We start from the raw sequence: 19357 nt of genomic DNA on the forward strand, positions 1-19357 counted from the left end.
GATGCCGAGAGTGATTGGGAGAAGGTGCTGTGGTCAGATGAGACAAAAATTGAGCTCTTTGGCATGAACTCAACTCGCCGTGTTTGGAGGAAGAGAAATGCTGCCTATGACCCAAAGAACACCGTCCCCACTGTCAAGCATGGAGGTGGAAATGTTATGTTTTGGGGGTGTTTCTCTGCTAAGGGCACAGGACTACTTCACCGCATCAATGGGAGAATGGATGGGGCCATGTACCGTACAATTCTGAGTGACAACCTCCTTCCCTCCGCCAGGGCCTTAAAAATGGGTCGTGGCTGGGTCTTCCAGCACGACAATGACCCAAAACATACAGCCAAGGCAACAAAGGAGTGGCTCAGGAAGAAGCACATTAGGGTCATGGAGTGGCCTAGCCAGTCACCAGACCTTAATCCCATTGAAAACTTATGGAGGGAGCTGAAGCTGCGAGTTGCCAAGCGACAGCCCAGAACTCTTAATGATTTAGAGATGATCTGCAAAGAGGAGTGGACCAAAATTCCTCCTGACATGTGTGCAAACCTCATCATCAACTACAGAAGACGTCTGACCGCTGTGCTTGCCAACAAGGGTTTTGCCACCAAGTATTAGGTCTTGTTTGCCAGAGGGATCAAATACTTATTTCCCTCTGCAGAATGCAAATAAATTCATATACTTTCCACAATGTGATTTTCCGGATTTAATTTGTGATGTGCTATCTCTCACTGTTACCAATAACCTACCCTTCAATTATGGGCTGCTCATGTCTTTGTCAGTGGGCAAACTTACAAAATCAGCAAGGGATCAAATACTTATTTCCCCCACTGTATATGGATATTATAGCCATTTGAAAATTATACTTAAATATTTAACCAACTTATGAATGTATAACTTTAAACAGATATTCATATTAAGTTATATTTTTCCGGAATATTGATCTTACATTTATGAAGTGCCTAGAGGTACAAAGTAAGACAATGAACTAAGTCCTTGGTCTTCATGCTTAGTCCTCAAAGGCCATAAATGGGTCAAATTTTCAGGATATCCCTAATGAATATGTACAAGACAAATTTGTAATGGAGGTTGGAGCCATGCAGCTCTCCTTCATTCATATTCATTTGACCTGTTAGTGGTCTTCAAGGCCCGGGAGTGGAGACCAAGGACTAGGTGATGACTTGAGATCCAGGAGAGCTCTATTTCTCTGGTTCTATAAACATCAAACACAATGGCAAAAATAAAGCCTTACCTTAAGATACTGGTATAAACAGATTGACATCCAATTAGAAAGCATCCGCTCCACAACAGTTTCTGACCTAAACACACAAAGATAAGATTAAAATGACATTACCAGAGTAGAGTTATAAGAGACTGAGTATACGTGCTATATACATATGGGCCAATATTAATTAGCTGGTGGTGTTCAGCGCTAGGCTCTATCCAGGCATAGGCATTCATGTTGGGTGGGAAAGCATTCGTGCATGCATGGTACAGTACTGCCAAAGGTTTCTTAAAGTAATAGAACGCTGAGTAGCATCCACATTGGGTTCCGTTGGATGATGCCACCCATACATGAGAAAATGTCCTGCTTGTCCTCGGAGAACTAGGTCTTTGGCAGCTCCTGGAAATTATGAGGTACAGCCAATATTCTGTACTGCCCCCATGTGGTTAATCAAGCAAAGTTAAGACTTTCAGTACGTGAAGTTCTATGTTCTTGGTTGGTTATGTGGGCATTACACTGAATATTGCTGGTGCCTGCATAACTCCTGACTTCTCCTGAACTCTGCCCTGGACCACCTCGGCAAGTGCTTCAATGGTCACACCAGATTTTCAGCAGCACTGAAAATTCAGGGGCCCACTCACCATGATTTAACTGCAAAGGAGTCTCTACTGCCTGGTTAAATCAATATTGATCCCATAATGTATAGGCTTGGCAATGGGTGGAAAACATATAATTCACTGAGAGTGCACCTATATAGAAGCACCCAGAGGGCGTCTGATTTGTGTATATTCTATGAAGGCAAGTAGGTGCCTACTTTCCATTATAGAACACTAGCTTAACAGGATATATATGTGTGTATCTAATTAGGCCAGCAACACAACTGGTGTAAATGCTCTTGCCTAAGTTCCGGTGAAACACATTTAAGTTGTATATGAATTCTGTGCCCCGCCCAAAGTCCACACAGATTATGCCCATATGAATACCCACCTGCAATTTATGTGACATCGAAGACATGCGCATAATTCATATTTGAACTTACACTATCCAGACTGTAATGGCTTAAAATATAAATCAATTTACATCTCGAATTTCACTTACATTGGCACTCAACTGTGGAATGCCCTACCTAAACCAGTAAAATCTACCCAGAACTACCTAAACGTTAGGAAATTATTGAAATCAGTATTGTTTAAAAAGGCTTATTCCTCAGGTTCAACATAATCAGAATTATACCTTACCATCATATGATTCAATGGACACTAATTACATATCTTTCCTCATTTTATTATTGATAAATTGTTAATTCTTCTTACTAAATAACTATTGCTGTTCAATTGTTATCCCTACCTTGTTCTTAATTTGCAAAACTGTACTTATTTGCATCGCAACTTTATTACAGTATTATTTGTAAGCCACTTTGAGCCTGCAATCAGTGGGAAAATGTGGGATACAAATGTGATGAATAACTAAATAAATTACAGAACAGTGCTTAGGTGACGTATATGTTACCATTCTAAACATTTACTTGCATAACTGGATTGTAAACGTTAGCACCTACTTTACAGAATTACCCCACAGAGGGTGTTAAGGTATGTGCATATCTCAGGAATATAGGTGCACACATTTGCAACAGATATATGGCTAGCATCAGCGCTTCTGCCTAAGCACGTATACACCCAGTTATGCTATTCTATGGAGGAAAGTAGGCATCTATAGGTGCACTGTTACAGAATTAACCCTATGGGGCTATTTTTTTGTGATATATACATAGGTATTTCAGGGGGTAGACAATGGATGGACCAAGGGCGAGAATGCAAAACGATGCTAAGAAACAATAACCAAGGGCTAGCAATAGATAATGCTGCACTTACCTCCTGAGCATTAGCTTAGGGTTTTTGGCCACATATTGCGCCATCAGCTCCAAGAACAATGTTCGCATAATATCTGTATAGTATTCCAGCTTTCCATGAAGAGCCACTGTCAGCAGAGATGCAAAGTAGACCTTGGCCCTGGCATGGAAGTCCTTTTGGTTTTCAAGGGTATGAATGAACTAAAAACGAAAAGAGGTACAACACTCAAAAAAGATGCTTTATTACAAGCTGCTGAAAAAAATGTGATATTTCTAATGAAAAGCATGCAGATTTAAAAAATAATTCCAAAACTGGACTTAAGCTATATATTTTATAAGGAAGACAAAACAATACATTAAAAAAAAAACCCTCCAAAACTTTGTCTATAAATGTTTGAGAAATCAGAAGACAACCACTGCACTACAAAGTGTGTTAGAGCGGAAATATTTGATCACACCCACACACACACACATAGAGTAATTTTATAATAGAGTGGCTCACCAAGGCACCTACGGTAAGCCCATTTCAGAAAGAAAAGTAGGTATCTACTTTTCTTTATAGAATACTACTATTGTAACTGGCTGAAAACATGCCATGATTAAGGCGTGATCACTTATACCAGCCCTATGATTGGTGTAAATGCTCATGCCTAGATGTTAAGAGTGTACACACATAAATGATAGACTTCTATAATTTACATGAATACCTATGAGCTCCGTCCAAACTCCGCCCATGTGCACACCTGCAAAGTACACAACCTTAAGCTATCATGCACTAGTCGGTATTATGTAAGAGGCCATTCACGTGCATATATGACTAACTCTATCATTACATACCTTCCTGCCTCCTAAAACTAGGTGGCTCCCTTAAGGCACAGTAGTTTGACACACTCCGGCTTTTGTTTTAATCTCAGTAAGGCATGATCTGACTTTCTACCTATAAAAGGAATTTTACATGCTCATGTGTAGCTTAGTAATCTTACACAAAATCTGAGATGGGAATCATATGGTATCTTCTGCTACTAGGTGGTTGTGTTTAAACTGTATGTCATATAGGAACGTTTTCCTCTAACTATGAAAAAGCAGAAATAAGTTTGGTCATTATCTTAATTTGGACAAAGCTTTTATATAGTACAGGCACATGTTAACCTAAAAATATATACACTATCATATGCCTTTTTGCTTTCAAACTTTTATTCTCTGTTATAAAGCCAGGAGTCAATGATTTAGTAATTTGTACTGAGAGAAATGGCGCATGTAAATCACTACCCAGGGTCACAACGTTTTGAAGGTTTTTGGGCCTCTTGCCAATAGGACCTTTAAGGTAGAGGAAGGCACAGTAGAGGATATGGATGGGCAGACTGAATAGACTATATGGTCTTTATCTGCCCATTCTGTTGCCAATAGGGTGATAAGACCTTAATATTCTGCTACCTGGTGCTTCTTTTATTCAATCCTCTTCCCTTAGTCTAGCCATTGCAGCAATAATACTCAGATGCATGGTTCACAGATCTCTTCAGAATAGTACAAGTGTACTTTTAGCCATTAGTGTCAGTCTTGTGTAATTGCTGAGACTCTCCCTGTGGGCTGTGAATGCTGCCTCTGGCCCATCCCCAGCCGACACCTACCTTAAGAGTAACAGCAGATAAGCTCAAGAACCCAACCAGCTTCCATGTATAGCTGCACTAAGCTGGCCTAGGTTGCAACCTTCTTTCATGTTAGAACTGGTGTGCAGAAGTTAGTGGACAACAATGGTAATGGACAACAGTGAACTGCATTCTCTGAGCCACACAATTTTCAGTAAATTGCAAGGGATCCACAGGGATCATGATAAAAAGTTTTCGGGGATCCATTTGCACATGTACGTATTCTAGAATGTAGGATCCTTTGGTTCTGCATACAGATTGTTAAATTACATCATCTCCTGTCACAAAAATGGTATCCTCTTAAGCATCTTTCATCTGCATGTGAATTTTGCATGATATAAAGATATGATTTAAGTAGTATTTTAACACTGCACACCAATGTTTTACATAAAGCAGACTGCACAAACATATAGGTGCGTGTCCACAAAACAGCTATGCTGGACCAGTAGCGTAACCAGGAACTTTTTACAAGGTGTGCATCTCCCCCCGCCCCCACTATGCCACCCCCTATTTTCCCCCATACCTTAAAATCCTCTTGGCTTTAGTTGTTATCTGGGCAGCGGCACTCACAGGCTGCCTGCAGCCTGGTCTGGGACTTCCTTCCTGAACTTTCCCACCCCTTCTAATGCAACTTCCTGTTTTGTGAAGGGGCAGAACAGTTCAGGGAAGTCGTCCCTGAGCAGGCTGGAGGCAGCCTATGAGTGCCACTGACCGGGTGAAAACTAAGCCGAGAGGACTTTAAGTTTGGGGGAGGGGTGGGTCTGATAAGTGGTGCGTACGCCACTGATGCACCAGGTTTAAATACGCTACCGCGCTGTATAGATGGTGTTCTGGAAGGGGCACACCAGGACATGCAGTGGTAGGGAGCACAGAAGCATACAGATACGATTCAGATTCTAATATTTACCGTTATAAGGAATGACTTGCTGTTAAGCAGGTTGGAGAACTGATTCAGAGCTTGCTCCACTGTTTGCTTCCTGTTCTCAGGTATGTCCAGTTTTCCTGTGATCATCACATCCTTCTCACCATCTTTCGATGGTAAGAAGAAAACCCGGTCCGTGTAGGTCTTATAATCCAAGAAGGGGATGCATGATTCATTGGCCTCATTTGTGTGGTCTTCCATCTCTATCATCAGATCTGCAATATTCCATATCTGTATGTTAGGGGTACCTTCAGAAGTGCATTGTCACATGCCTTCTTACCTTCAGTATTAATTGAACTGATGAGGAACGCCCAAGATGTCCCATTTTCAACTGGGCTTAAGTTCTTTCAGTCAGTAGGGGAAGGGGAGTTAAACTAAAAATATTATACAATATTTACTTATTTTCAGTGCTTGATATACTGCAAGTGATCCCTGAGGAGACTATGCGGTTTACAATTTCTATTACAGGTACTTTGCATTGTTTCTAATGGGCTCACAATCTAATAACATTTTATTTTAATTGTTGTGTGTGGTCTTATTTTACTTGGTTGATCCTTGTTTTATTGCCTGTTTTTTTTTGTGCCCTGCTCAGAACTGTAGATGAAGCAAGTTCTAAATTACTTTAAATAAATTAAATGAAGTCCATGACCCAGTACTTTTCTTGAACCTTGGAAAAATGCTCTAATTTACAGATTGTTCTTCCTTCTTATTTAGCATGAATTTGGCTCCCAGAATGGTAAAGAATTACATACATCAGGCTAAAATTGTGATTCCCAAATATGCCCTGGAGTACTAGTCAGCTGAGTGTTAGGATATCCTCAATGAATATGCATGAGATAGATTTGCATGTGAAGGAGGTAGTACACACCAATCTCTCTCATGCATATTATTTGCAGATACCCTGAAAACCTGACTAGATGAGGATTCCCCAAGACAGATTTGGGAACCACTGAGCTAGTCTATTTATTGTTGCTTGCAGTACTCCTTTTGAGTTTGGTGAGGAATTATGCATGAATTAACTACATAAGTCCATTGTGGTCGGAAAGGCTAATCAGAACAAATGCACTTTCATTACTTTAATTTCATTTTCCATTTTAAATGAAAGATGACGGGTTCTGCACTCAAAACTAGGCCAACTATATTGTCTTTATAATGAAAGAAAATTCATAAACTGGTTTTTTTTGTAACTTGTGAGGCAGATTTATGTGAACATTTTTTATCCATTGCAGAACCACTGAAATACAATAGAAAAACAATAGCTTGGGATATACTCATTAAATATTTCTCCAAGTCAAGGTATGGACAGAACAGTTTGCAGAGTAGGATTCACAAAGATGATAACTGGTGGAAAGTGGTTTATTGAGCTCAGTCCTGCAGCTGTCACTTTTCCCAGATCAGTACCGTGTATGGGAAAAATCTTGTGCAGTCAAGATCTCAACAGAATAGCGTTACCTGTCCTAAAGATACAGTAGTCCAGAACCTCCTATTAGGATTCAATCAACGGCAAGAACAAAATGATAATAAAGACCCAGAAAAAAAAAAAAATCAAATCCTATCCAACTCATTTTTTTTTTTTTTAAGTTTTGCTTTCTAGTTCTTGGGTAGGAATGTCTAGTGTGATTAATTTTTTTTCCTTCCAATTTCCTACATGCCTCTTCTAGTGGGGCTTTACCCGAAACAAACTCTTACTTGCAAATCTACAAAGTTTGCCTCGGCTCTGTCTCACACAATGGTGTTACCTGTTCAGTGGACAATGACCATTCATGTTTTAGTATCTGCCCCAATTGACAACTTTCTCAGTCTCTTATAGCCGACAGACTTAGCTGGTCTTAAAGGAAGGATAAGAGCCACTGAGAGAGTGAACCGAACCTGGGGCAGAGCTGCTGCCCCTCCCCCACGATCGCTGCTGCCCGCCCCCACACACAATCCAATTACCTTTGTGGCAGGGATCCCGAGGCCCCACCAGCAGAAAATGTGTTCCTCCAGCGCTGCTCTTCTACCCAGCTGAGCATGCGCCTGAGAGAAAAAGCTGCCACTCAGCTAGGTAGAAGAGCAGCGCTGGAGGTGCTCCTCAGGACCGGGTCCTCCCCAGCCTCCTAGGGGGGGCCCGGCCATGGCGCTGGAATTTTCTCTCTCCTGCTCCTCTCGGGATGCGATCACTCGGATCCAGTCAGGAGCAGAGACACCGGTGCCGGGCCCCCCTTGGAGGCCCAGGCACGTTTGCCCCCCCCCCCTCTTGGCGGCTATGCTTATAAAGCCAAAGCAAACCTATTTCTTTTTGTAGTTACTCTGGAAAAGGCAAGCATTTCTGAAAACATACTGTACAATAGCAATAGGACACAAGTCCCCAAGACATACCTGTGAACTCCTTCTTACAGCGATCTCTTACGCTTTCCTCCAAACCTTCTAGCTGTGACTTTATTTTTTCATATTCCCGCTCTGCCTGCTGGCTTTTTCGCCTTGGGGAAGTAAAACCAAAATTCTATGAAGGTACACATAGGTAGGGCAGTTTTTTTAAAGGCATTTACTCAGAAATAAGGTTGGATTGAAAAGGGGTCCTTCCAACGTGACTAACAGTACATGGGGTTTCAAAAGTGTGTGGACTTTTAGCTGGTTCAGGGAGTAGTGTTTCTGCAGATATATAGTTTACAGGAGGAAATCAGCCTGTGTACATGGGATTCCCACAAGTAGTATTCTTTAAGTATGAGTCCCATTTACGTGCACCCCCCCCCCCCTTTGCAAATACAAGCTACACAACATAAGCAGGTATTTACAGAATAGTGCGTGGCTGGAATACTGGCATATATGATTGTATTCCAAACATTTATGCGTATTAACAAGCACGTAAAAATGCCTAATTTATAGAATTGTCCTTCACATGTGCCATGCACTACGAGGTCCATATTCAAAGAAATGGCTGCTAGCTGGTTAAATCGCTTTTCAGGGCCAACCGATCATATTCAGTGGCACTTACACACCTTTAAGACCTAAGATCCTCTCAAGGAGCATCACCATCTGTGATACCCACCAGTGAGCCTTCTCAGGAGTAGTCCCAGGCTCTGGAATTTACTCCCAGAGGGGCTACATGTAACTTGAGACTACCTCTACTGCAGGAAGCAGATAAAAGCCTGGCTCTTCTCCCAAGCCTTTAATACATAGGGTGACTGACTATACACCCATTCTGCACCTGGACTAGCTTGCTTGATTAACTTGATTAGTTTAGCCACTCAGTTATTTATCCCAACTGACTCTGTACCACGCATCTTGCCCCCATCTATATATCTGCATTTGGTCCCTCAGCTATATCGTAAGCTGTTTTGTAGAAAAGCATTAGTATCATAGCAATGTTATTTGAATGTTCTAATTGTTCGCTTATTAGATATTCCATCACTATTATGCTTATATCATATTAAATCTCTGTTATTTGAATTTCAGTGCTGTTAAGTATGTATATTTTTTATCCTGTTTCATAATAGTCCTATTATTAGGTCTCAGTTTGCTGCTTTCAAGTTTTCCTCTCTCATGCTATGTCTTTACTTGTTCATTTTACTATTGTTATGCTGTTAACAAAATTGTAAGTTTCATGTTAAACTGTACCCTGCTGTACACCGTCTTGGGTGAATCTCTTCATAAAGGCAGTTAATAAATTGCAATTAAAAAAAAACCCTCCCTAAACTAATTAGTGCCGCTGAAAATGTCCGGTTAGCGCCCAACTTGAAACTGGCTATTTTGGAGGCATTCTGGGGACAGGAGTCAGTACTTAACTGGTCAAGGTAACCTCATAAATAGGACCACATAAAAGTCAGTCCCAGCTTTATGCAGTTTGCCATAACCGGTTAGGTGCTGAATATTGCCATCTCGTACTTATCTCCTTCTGCACTATCCTTCCTGCAGGAATCTAAAGTACAAGACAATCTACGTTTCTTCCTTTTCGTTCATCAGCCCGCACTCCTGGAATGCTTTGCCGAGACTAATGAAAGAGACATCGGATCACCCAACATTTAAAATATTACTAAAGACTTATTTGTTTAGTAAAGCTTATCCCAAAGACCTCATTACTTTTTAATCCCCTATTTCCATTTTGACTGATTTCCCGTTTTTTTGCCTTATGTCTTCTTTCCTTTTGCTGCTCCTGTTTTCCCATCCGTATTCTCCAATTTAGCTGCTTTCGTTACTGTATTTTATAATTTTCTGTCATTATTATATCCTGCTGTATTATGTTTTGATGTATTAACTTTGTTAGCCACATTGAGCCCGCACAAGCTGGGAAAATGTGGGATACAAGTGAACCAAATAAATAAAATAAATAATATTGCACTTGATATGTTTTCGCTGGCTCTGTAAACCTGGAATTTTAATGCCGGAGACCTGACATGGCCTGGCATTGAATTTGCAGGTATAAGGTTAAGGGAGGCCAGCAAAATATCTACCTCTACATTTTTAACTGTGCTAAATTAGCCTCAATAGCACAGGAACTCTCTTGGTGTCACTGTGGCTTTTCTGTGCTAATAGCATGTGTGCAGTAAGTACGAGGTAGAGAATGACACTGGGAGGGGGAACCACAGTAACCGTGGGGATGGGGACGGGGACAAACTTTGTCCCCATGTCATTTTCTAGTTGGAAGGGTAGAGGGTGGTGGTGGGAAGGAGGGATATTATAGCCTAAGGTGGCACTCTTCAGGATCGGCATCTCCCCAGCGTTACCCAGCAGCGATTCCCATACGCTGCCCTGCCGCCAGCACCCAGTATCTCTCCTTCGCTGCATTACCCCGGCAGCTATTCTCATATGCTGCCCTGCCGCTTTCCTTTATTGTGGCTGCCTTTCGGATGTAACTTCCTGTTTCTGGCTCAGGCAGTCACAGTAAAGGGAAGAGGCGGGTGCCAGCGGCAGTGCAACACTGCAAACAGGCTGGAGGTAGGAAGGGGACAGCATCTTGGCCAAGGGGGGTGGGGCATCCTAGCTCTGCCTCAGGCGGCTGGCCCTGTGTGCACACGCCAAGTCAAACATTCCTCATATCTTGGCCTCCTTGCTATAAAACCATGTATAAAAGCTTGACACATGGGACTAATTGTTGCCCAGGGCCAGTGTCATAGGCAGGACCGATTTTATTTTGTTGGGGCCAAAGGTAACCATGGATGGATGTTGACCTTGCATCCTGTTCTCTATCAATGGTGTCTTAGAATACAAGTTTAATAAAATATACAATAAATCTTACCTGTAGCAATATATAGATACAAGGATGATGCCCACCATAGGAATAATAACCAGTGGCAAGATAATGTTGAGTGGCATGGAAGTTGCTTGCCCATATTCTACCTTTCCTAGGACCCATTCTCGATTGCCAAATCTTACCTAAACAATTATTGAAAATAAAACTCTGTAAACATAAAATCACCACTAGATGTAATATCCTCCAGAATCATAATTTGAGCATACCAAGTTCTACCATGCCTTAGGTCAAGCTTCTTTATAAAGACTGGGTATTTGGCATAGCATAACACAATCCTACCCAGGGTGTTATGGGCAGAAATGGGGTTTCTGAAAATTGGCAAAAAGCAATCCCTACATAGTCTAAGGCAGAAAAACAAAGCGAGAGTAGGGGTGGACCAAAAGACCTCTATCAATCAACTGAGTGAAGAACAAGCCTTCATTAGAAAAGCACCATATAAAGGACCCAAAAACGGACTGTGTTTCAGCAGGAGAAACCGCCTGTCTCAAGGTTTACATGCACTGTATGCCACAATGGACGAACAGTAAAAGGCAAAATGTAGAGATGGTTATACTTGAAAATGTAACGGTGCTGCACACAGGATACTGTACTAAACATCCAACAACCAAACCTCAGTGCAGTGCTCCTGCTAACTCAGCGTGGGAAAATAGAAGCTGGAGGTCTTTTGGTCCACTCCTACTCTTGCTTAGTTTTTCTGTTTATGAAAATTTCCCACCACACACACGTAATTACAATTTCGCACATATAATCAAGAGACTGTACATGCATATTTTTCTTTGGGGGGGGAGAGGGGGGGACTTGAAAAGGTACTCACTAGAGTTATGTATTTGATCCCTTCGACACTTTTAAAAGTTTAGGAGCCCTTTTACTAAAGCTTAGCACACACTGACAGACATTAGTGTGCATTATATACCAATGGGCTTCTTAGCATTCAACACGTGCTAAGTGTTTACTAAGATGCGTTAGCATTTTTAATGCGCCTACAATTAGCACTCACATTAACCATGTAGATGCCTTCAGGGATATTGTAGGTGCCTACACGATTAACGTGAGGTACATGGTTAATGCACGTTAAAGACACTAACGCGCATATAACGCGGCTTAGTAAACAGGGCTCTTAGTGTGCACTGAATTGACTGGGTGCACACTAACATGCATAAAATCAATACGTATTAAAAGTATTTTTACCATCACAAAAATGTGAAACAAATCAAAAAAATAATTCTGAAAATCTGCAAGAACTCTGAAAATAATCTAACCTAAATTTTTCTGTACATATTCCTAACACTTATGCGTGTAAAGAGCAAGAGCAATTTGACAGGGTGCCTGGTGGAACCCTATTCTATAAAGGAACATAGACACTAGGGCTGTGGATTAATCGAGTTAACTAATGCAATGAACTAATCTTGCCTCCCTGTTTACTAAACCGTGCTAGCGGCTGCCATGCACTAACGCCAACATAGCCCATTCACTTTGAATGGGCTGTGTTGGCATTGCCGTGCGGCTTAATAAACAGGAGGGTTGGTCAGTTTTTGCTGTACTTGCCTGGGTCAAAGGTAGCATCTGTAATGCAAGCAGGCTTCCTTTGCTGGCCCTAAGAGCCTTCTGGCAACCACAGAAACAGGAAGTTGCAGCAGGAGGCAGGACGCAGCTGAAGGAAGGCTCTTGTGGTCGGCAGAGGAAGCCTATTTGTATTGCAGATGTTGCCTGTGACCCGGGCCAAGTACAGCGATGCTGGACTAGTTAACTGAAGATGAAAAATTGTAATTGTGAGATTAATCATGGTTACATTTTTTAATCGTTCAACAGCCCTAGTAGACCCCTATTTTTTTTTTATACACTACTAGCCTAACGGGATATATAAATGCTTAAAAAGTTAGGTGCCAGCATATCCGCCAGTTATACAGCTGGTGTAAATGTCAAATATCAGAGATAAGTGTATAATTTACCGTACTCTGTAAATTATATGTGTACGCAGGAGCCTCAACCATACTCTGCCCATGTATATGCCCCCTTACAGATATGCACTATCCTCCTAATTCTATAAAGTTGGCAAACACTGAACGTGCAAATTTGGGCGTGTGCCCAATTTGCAAGTGCAATTTAATTGAATGAGCACCTATATTTTATGCATGAATAAAATAAAAGGGGGTGTGGAAATGGGATGGTCATAGGCGGAACGGGGGCATTCCTAGCATTTACACATCATTATAGAATAAAGGGGATATGTGCTCAATTTAGGCATGTACATTTGCACCACGTTTCAGTTGGTGCAAATGGCCGCGCCTAAAGTTAGGCATGAGTCTCGGGTGTAAGTGCTATTCTATAACCTGCGCCTAACTTAAATCGTGGCTTATAGAATAGCGTTTTTTTTGGCACCATATATAGAATTGACCATATAAGTTAAGCAAGTATTTGTAGAATAGCACATATACATGCCATTATTCTGAACAATACCCTCATACTTTTGCTCCTAAGTCAGGGCCGCTGAGATGGGGGGCAAAATTTCCCGGGCCCAGCCTCCAAGGGGGGCCCAGTGCTGGGGTCTCTCTCCTGCTCTTGTCACGACCCAGGTAATTGTGTTAATGCAATAACCCGGTCCAGACACACAGAAGCAGGAGACAGACAGACGCAGGAAGGTAGAGGGTGGGCAGGGACAGCAGTGACAGCTGCGTCCCGGGGAGGTGCTGCTGCGGCAGCTCTGCCCCACCTCTGCCTCTCAGCAGTCCTGCCTAAGTCTACAAGGTAACAGCATCTGTACAAATAGATGAAGTGTGGAATTCTCCTCAGCCCATTTTCAAAGGGAAGGTTTTCCTTTTGAAAATGTATGTAATATCTGCAGGTACCTAGAATACCTCTGTTTGAAAGCTGCCTCCTTCTCCCCCTTCCCCCAGATATCTACCTTTACCCATCTTCAAGATTCCAAAGTTACTCTAGTAGTGAGGGAACTCATCTTCCATTTAAGCAACAAACTAGAAAAATTTTTTTTTTTTGCAGGAGGTATATCTAAGAAATCAAGGGCCATGACTCCAAAAATAAGAAGTTCGTGTTTAGCCTTGGACCCTACATTACCACAAACTATATTTAAACCTATGACCTACAGTGAACTCAGGAAGGTTATTGCTGGTGTCCCTCTTGTGTCGTCTTTTCGGCTGCGGCTGAACCGCTGGTGGCACACAATATAAATCAGTAGCCGTTAGTGTATTTATTTTGCAAGGCTCTTCGCCAACAGATGCTTCAGCCTCTTTTATTGTCATAGCTGCATTCAGGTTACTTCCCTATAGAAGCAAAGAGAAAGGCATAAATCAATCAGACAGAACCTCTTTCTCAACGATACAAGCATGAACTTGATTGCAGCTACATATCAGCTCACAGTGAACTTATATACCACATCATGGTTAGACTTCATACATATCCCTAAGGATCAGGGGCATCCTGAAGAGAACATTTTCTAGAACAGCAACATCTCAAATCTCTTATTTCATCACATAAACCCAAGTTTACAGCCCAGTTTATGAATGTTTTTCCTCACATTATGCCTAGGTGTAGCTGTCTCCTGACGAAAACAGTCTGCAATCCATGAATCTATGTGGCTAGCTAGCTTTCGTCTCACATGAAAAAGCTAACATTCGCTTAAAATATAATACCCAAAGACGCAAAGAAAAGTGCCAGTGAAATAACCAACTACAGACCAGTAGCATCCATTCCCTTAATAATCAAACTAACGGAAGGGATGGTAACCAAACAACTTACAGACTATCTAAACAAATTCTCTATACTCCACGACTCCCAGTCAGGATTTAGGTCTAACCACAGTACCGAAACAGTACTAGTTACACTCATGACCAAATTCAAACAAATGATTGCAACCGGAAAGAACATACTACTCCTACAATTTGACATGTCAAGCGCCTTTGACATGGTTGATCATGGAATACTACTACACATCCTTGAGTACTTCGGAATTGGAGGTAATGTTCTCAACTGGTTCAAGGGATTCCTAACCACATGATCATACCAAGTGACATCTAACTCGACTACTTCAGACACATGGATACCTGAATGCGGAGTTCCACAGGGATCCCCCCTCTCGCTGACTCTATTCAACTTAATGATGATACCCTTGACCAAACTATTATCAAACCAAAACCTCAACCCATATATATACGCAGACGACGTAACGATCTACATCCCATTTAAACAAGATCTAAAGGAAATCTCCAATAAAATCAACCAAAGTCTCCATATCATGCACTCATGGGCGGATGCATTTCAGTTGAAACTTAATGCAGAAAAAACCCAATGCCTAATACTCACCTCACAACATAACACGAACAAATTCACCACCATCAACACACCAAATCTGAACCTGCCAATCTCAAACACCCTAAAAATTCTTGGAGTCACCATCGATCGACACCTAACACTTGAGAGTCACGTGAAAAACACAACCAAGATGTTCCACTCAATGTGAAAATTAAAAAGAGTAAGACCTTTCTTCCCAAGAACCGTTTTCCACAACCTGGTGCAATCAATGGTGCTCAGTCATTTAGACTACTGCAATGCGCTCTACGCCGGCTGCAAAGAGCAAATAATCAAGAAGCTTCAGACAGCCCAGAACACAGCAGCTAGACTCATATTTGGTAAAACAAAGTATGAAAGTGCTAAACCCCTACGAGAAAAACTACACTGGCTCCCACTTAAAGAACGCATCACGTTCAAAATATGCACCCTAGTTCACAAAATCATCCACGGAGATGCACCAGCCTATATGTCAGACCTGATTGACTTACCACCCAGGAATGCTAAAAGATCATCCCGCACATTCCTTAACTTGCACTTCCCCAACTGCAAAGGTCTAAAATACAAACTAATGCATGCGTCTAACTTTACCTACCTGAGCACACAATTATGGAACGCATTACCGTGCAACCTAAAAACGATCTACGAACTAACCAACTTCTGCAAACTACTGAAGACCCATCTCTTTAACAAGGCATACCACAAAGATTAACAAATATGAACATATACAACTCCTCCACATATATTCAGAACTGTCTTAATATATCTGCTTGCTATATTACTATCACATTTTTATTATAATGCTACCCAAGATCCTTTTGTACCATTAAATGTATATTTTCTAATTATATTTCCACCTATGATGATGTATTGTAAGCCACATTGAGCCTGCAAAGAGGTGGGAAAATGTGGGATACAAATGCAATAAATAAATAAAATGAAATAGATATTTCCAAATATGGCATCCCCTTCCTTTTGAAAGGAGAAAGTTCATGGTTAGAACTTCAAAAGGTATTTAAATTGAATAAAAATTCTCTGGCCCCGATATTGAGACAGCGGGAGTTAGACTGGTTAATGCCCGCTATTGCTGGCGAATCCAGAAATTCAGTGCCGGGGCTGTATTCAGTCACCAGCATTGAATTTCCAGGGTTTTTTTGGAGCCACAACCATAGCCAGTTAAGCCGATATTCATCAGCTGACTGGCTAGGTTTTAGCGGCCAAAGATAGATGTGCTATTTATGTGGGTCTATCTGGCTGCTAAACTTAACCGGTCAGCCGCTGAAAATCAGTGGTAACCAGCTAGCCGCTGACCAGGGGTATTCAGCAGGAGATAGCTGGTTATCCCTGTTGAATATTGGCGGATAGCCGGCTTAAGGGTATTTAACCGGCGAGGTGCTGTTCCTTGCCGGTTAAATATTTTCAAGTATCAGGCGGTTTGAGTTTACCATGAGAAATCAGTCAAGGTGAGAAAAGTATAATTTGCCAGTTCAATGCCCTAATGTAATATGTACTTCAAACAATATTTAGGGCAGTGGTCCCAAACCTGTCCTGGAGGCACTCCAGCCAGTCAAGTTTTCAGGATACCTACACACTGAATATTTATATGAGAGATTTACATACAGTGGAGGAAGCACATACAAATCTCTCTCATGAATATTCATTGTGGATATCCTGAAAACCTGACTGGCTGGAGAGTCCCCAGGACAGATTTGGGAACCACTGATTTAGGAGGGCTTTTTGCACTCTTTAAGAAAGTGTGTAGGTGGGGGTGGGGCAGAGAATAACCTGCAGAGAATAGCAGTTACAACCCTAAATTAAGACAGGAGGAAAGTAGCCTGCAGGGAGCAGCAGTTACATTCTGAACCACCTTACTGAGCAGACTGCATGGGCTGTGTCAGTCTATCAATCATCTGCTACATCTGCTCTCTCTGCTCAGTGTCACTATATTTTTTAGCAAGGTTCAAAGTTTATTGAGTGCTCTTCCCTCTTGTGGTCCCCCATCCTTCACTCCCTGTAATGCCCACTCTTTGTGGCTCGATATCACGGTTCTTGTTTCAGCTCCAGACCTCACATTCCCTTGCATTGGCTCTTTCTGCCACTAAATCATATTGCAATCTAGATCCTTTCCCTTCTTCCAGGCTGAAATTCCAGGAACTGAATCTGTCTTCTTATATACTTTCATTAATTAACAATAGTCTTTTTTTTTTGGGGGGGGGGGGGCAGGTTTCTGCCCTTTGGAAATCAGCCACTGTTAAACCCTTGCTTAGGAAGCCGTTATTGGATCCCCATGTCCCCTCCCATTACCGACCAGTCTCAAGTTTTTGTTTTCTCTCCAAAGTCCTAGAGAGAATTGCATTTCTACAGTTGTCTTCTTTTGCAGTAAAATCTTTTGCCATTCACCCTAAACAATCAGGTTTCCAGATCACACCACAGCACCAAAACTATCATTCCTGAGGTCCGCAATGAAGTCCAGACACATCTAGATAAACAATGTTCTTGACCTCTCTGCCGGTTTTGACCTTATGGACCACTCATTACTCCTATCCCACCTTTCTTCTCCAGGTTTGGTTCTATCCTGGTTCACCTGTTTTCTTTCAGGCCATTCCTTCACAGTAACCACTCGATCAACTAGTGTGGCATCTTACCCTTTGACTTGCGGAGTCCCCCCGGGATCTGTTCTGTCTCCTCTTCTTTTTAACCTGTTCATTAGTCCCCTTGCCACCCTGATTCAATCTGTTGGTATCTCATCCAATTTTTCTTCCATCAGGCCCCTTCCAGATTGCGTGGTACTCATTTCACAGTGGCTAGCTGACCACAGATTGGTTCTCAAATTGGCTAGCTGACCACAGATTGGTTCTCAAATTGGCTAGCTGACCACAGATTGGTTCTCAAATCAAAGAAAGAGCCTTGCTTGTTGGCTTACATGTGGCTTCTCTAGTCCATCTATCCCACTAACCTTATTTGATTAACTCGTTCAATCTGTAGACTCATTCCGGTACTTACCATTTTTGACTCCCATCTTACAATCACCCCTTAAATCACAAACATCTGTAAAACAGTTTTATCCTCTGAAAACTTTGTTGATACTTTAGTACTGATATCTTCCATTCCTTGATATTGGCTTTACTGACCACTAGATTAGATTATTGCAACACAGTCTATTTAGGGTGCTTCAAATCTCACATCAAAAGACTCCAGTCCCTTCAAAATGTGGCCATCCGCCTTCTCTGCCACGCCCAATGTCATGATCATGTTACACCATTATTGTAGAAATACCACTGGCTACCACTTCAACGGCACATCATTTTTAAGCTCCTGACCCTTGCATTTAAAGCCCTCCGACTCAGTCTCCCCCAGTTATCTCTTCTCAATTACTATACCAGATTCACCATCTCACCTACTCTGCTCACTAAATGATCATCGTTTGGTTTTACCAGTCCCCAAATTTGCCCAGTTAGAGTCTACAAGACACCCTGTCTTTGTGGCATCATTTTTCTGGAAATCCCTCCCTTGGTATGATCGTGCTAAACCCTTGTTTAAAAGTTTCAAGACCAAGCTAAAGGCCTGGCTTTTTGCTCAGGTTTTCAACCTGCCCTAAACCTCATCTGACTGGTGATCTACCTCTGCAAGCTTTCTTTTTTTTTTTTTCCTTTGCAAATGTTTTTCCTATATCTGTCCTCTGGTGCAATTGATTACTCTTTCCTATCAAACATATTGTAGTTCCTTTCCTTTTTTGTATGCTTTGAATCATCGTAAACTGCCTAGATCTGCTAGTTAAGCAGGGCGGTATAGTAAATCTAAATAAACTACATCACTGTTATTTTCTTTTCTTGTACTATTAAAATCTGTTTGCTAACAAATAGTGCTGTGGTTGCTTTCTGACAGCAAATAAAAAAGATAAACATCTTATGCTCAAGATCTTTAAGTACAAGACTGATATATTATGCCGATAATCCAAGTACACATGGTCTTGTACATTAACACGCCAAAGATCTTTTTTTGATATTGTTTTGGAAGATTGTAGTGTTGGATATTTAAATATATTTAACACACTTTACAGAACCATTGAGAAAAATCAAGATTTTGCACTATAATCATAGGTGGTCAGTGGCCCAACTGTTTGGGGAGGCTAAAGGGGGCGGGGTTAGGGGTGGGGCCAGGGGTGGAGCTTAAATCCATAATTGTCTGATCACACACA

General features: G+C 41.6%; 1 protein-coding gene across 1 annotated transcript in view; it reads right to left on the reverse strand.

Annotated features, from left to right (window-relative positions):
- PLXNB2 (plexin B2) overlaps positions 1–19357 on the reverse strand; it is a 519469-nt gene that overhangs the window by 42311 nt on the left and 457801 nt on the right. Inside the window, exons 22-27 of the mRNA XM_030217169.1 lie at positions 13959–14135; positions 10843–10979; positions 7986–8086; positions 5613–5842; positions 3082–3260; positions 1238–1304 (exon numbers count right to left, since the gene is read on the reverse strand). Of these exons, the coding sequence (XP_030073029.1) occupies positions 1238–1304; positions 3082–3260; positions 5613–5842; positions 7986–8086; positions 10843–10979; positions 13959–14135 (891 nt within the window). The remainder of the gene's footprint in view (positions 1–1237; positions 1305–3081; positions 3261–5612; positions 5843–7985; positions 8087–10842; positions 10980–13958; positions 14136–19357) is intronic.

Source organism: Microcaecilia unicolor, chromosome 10, assembly GCF_901765095.1.
Source record: "Microcaecilia unicolor chromosome 10, aMicUni1.1, whole genome shotgun sequence".
In the NCBI taxonomy this organism is placed as follows: Eukaryota; Metazoa; Chordata; class Amphibia; order Gymnophiona; family Siphonopidae; genus Microcaecilia; species Microcaecilia unicolor.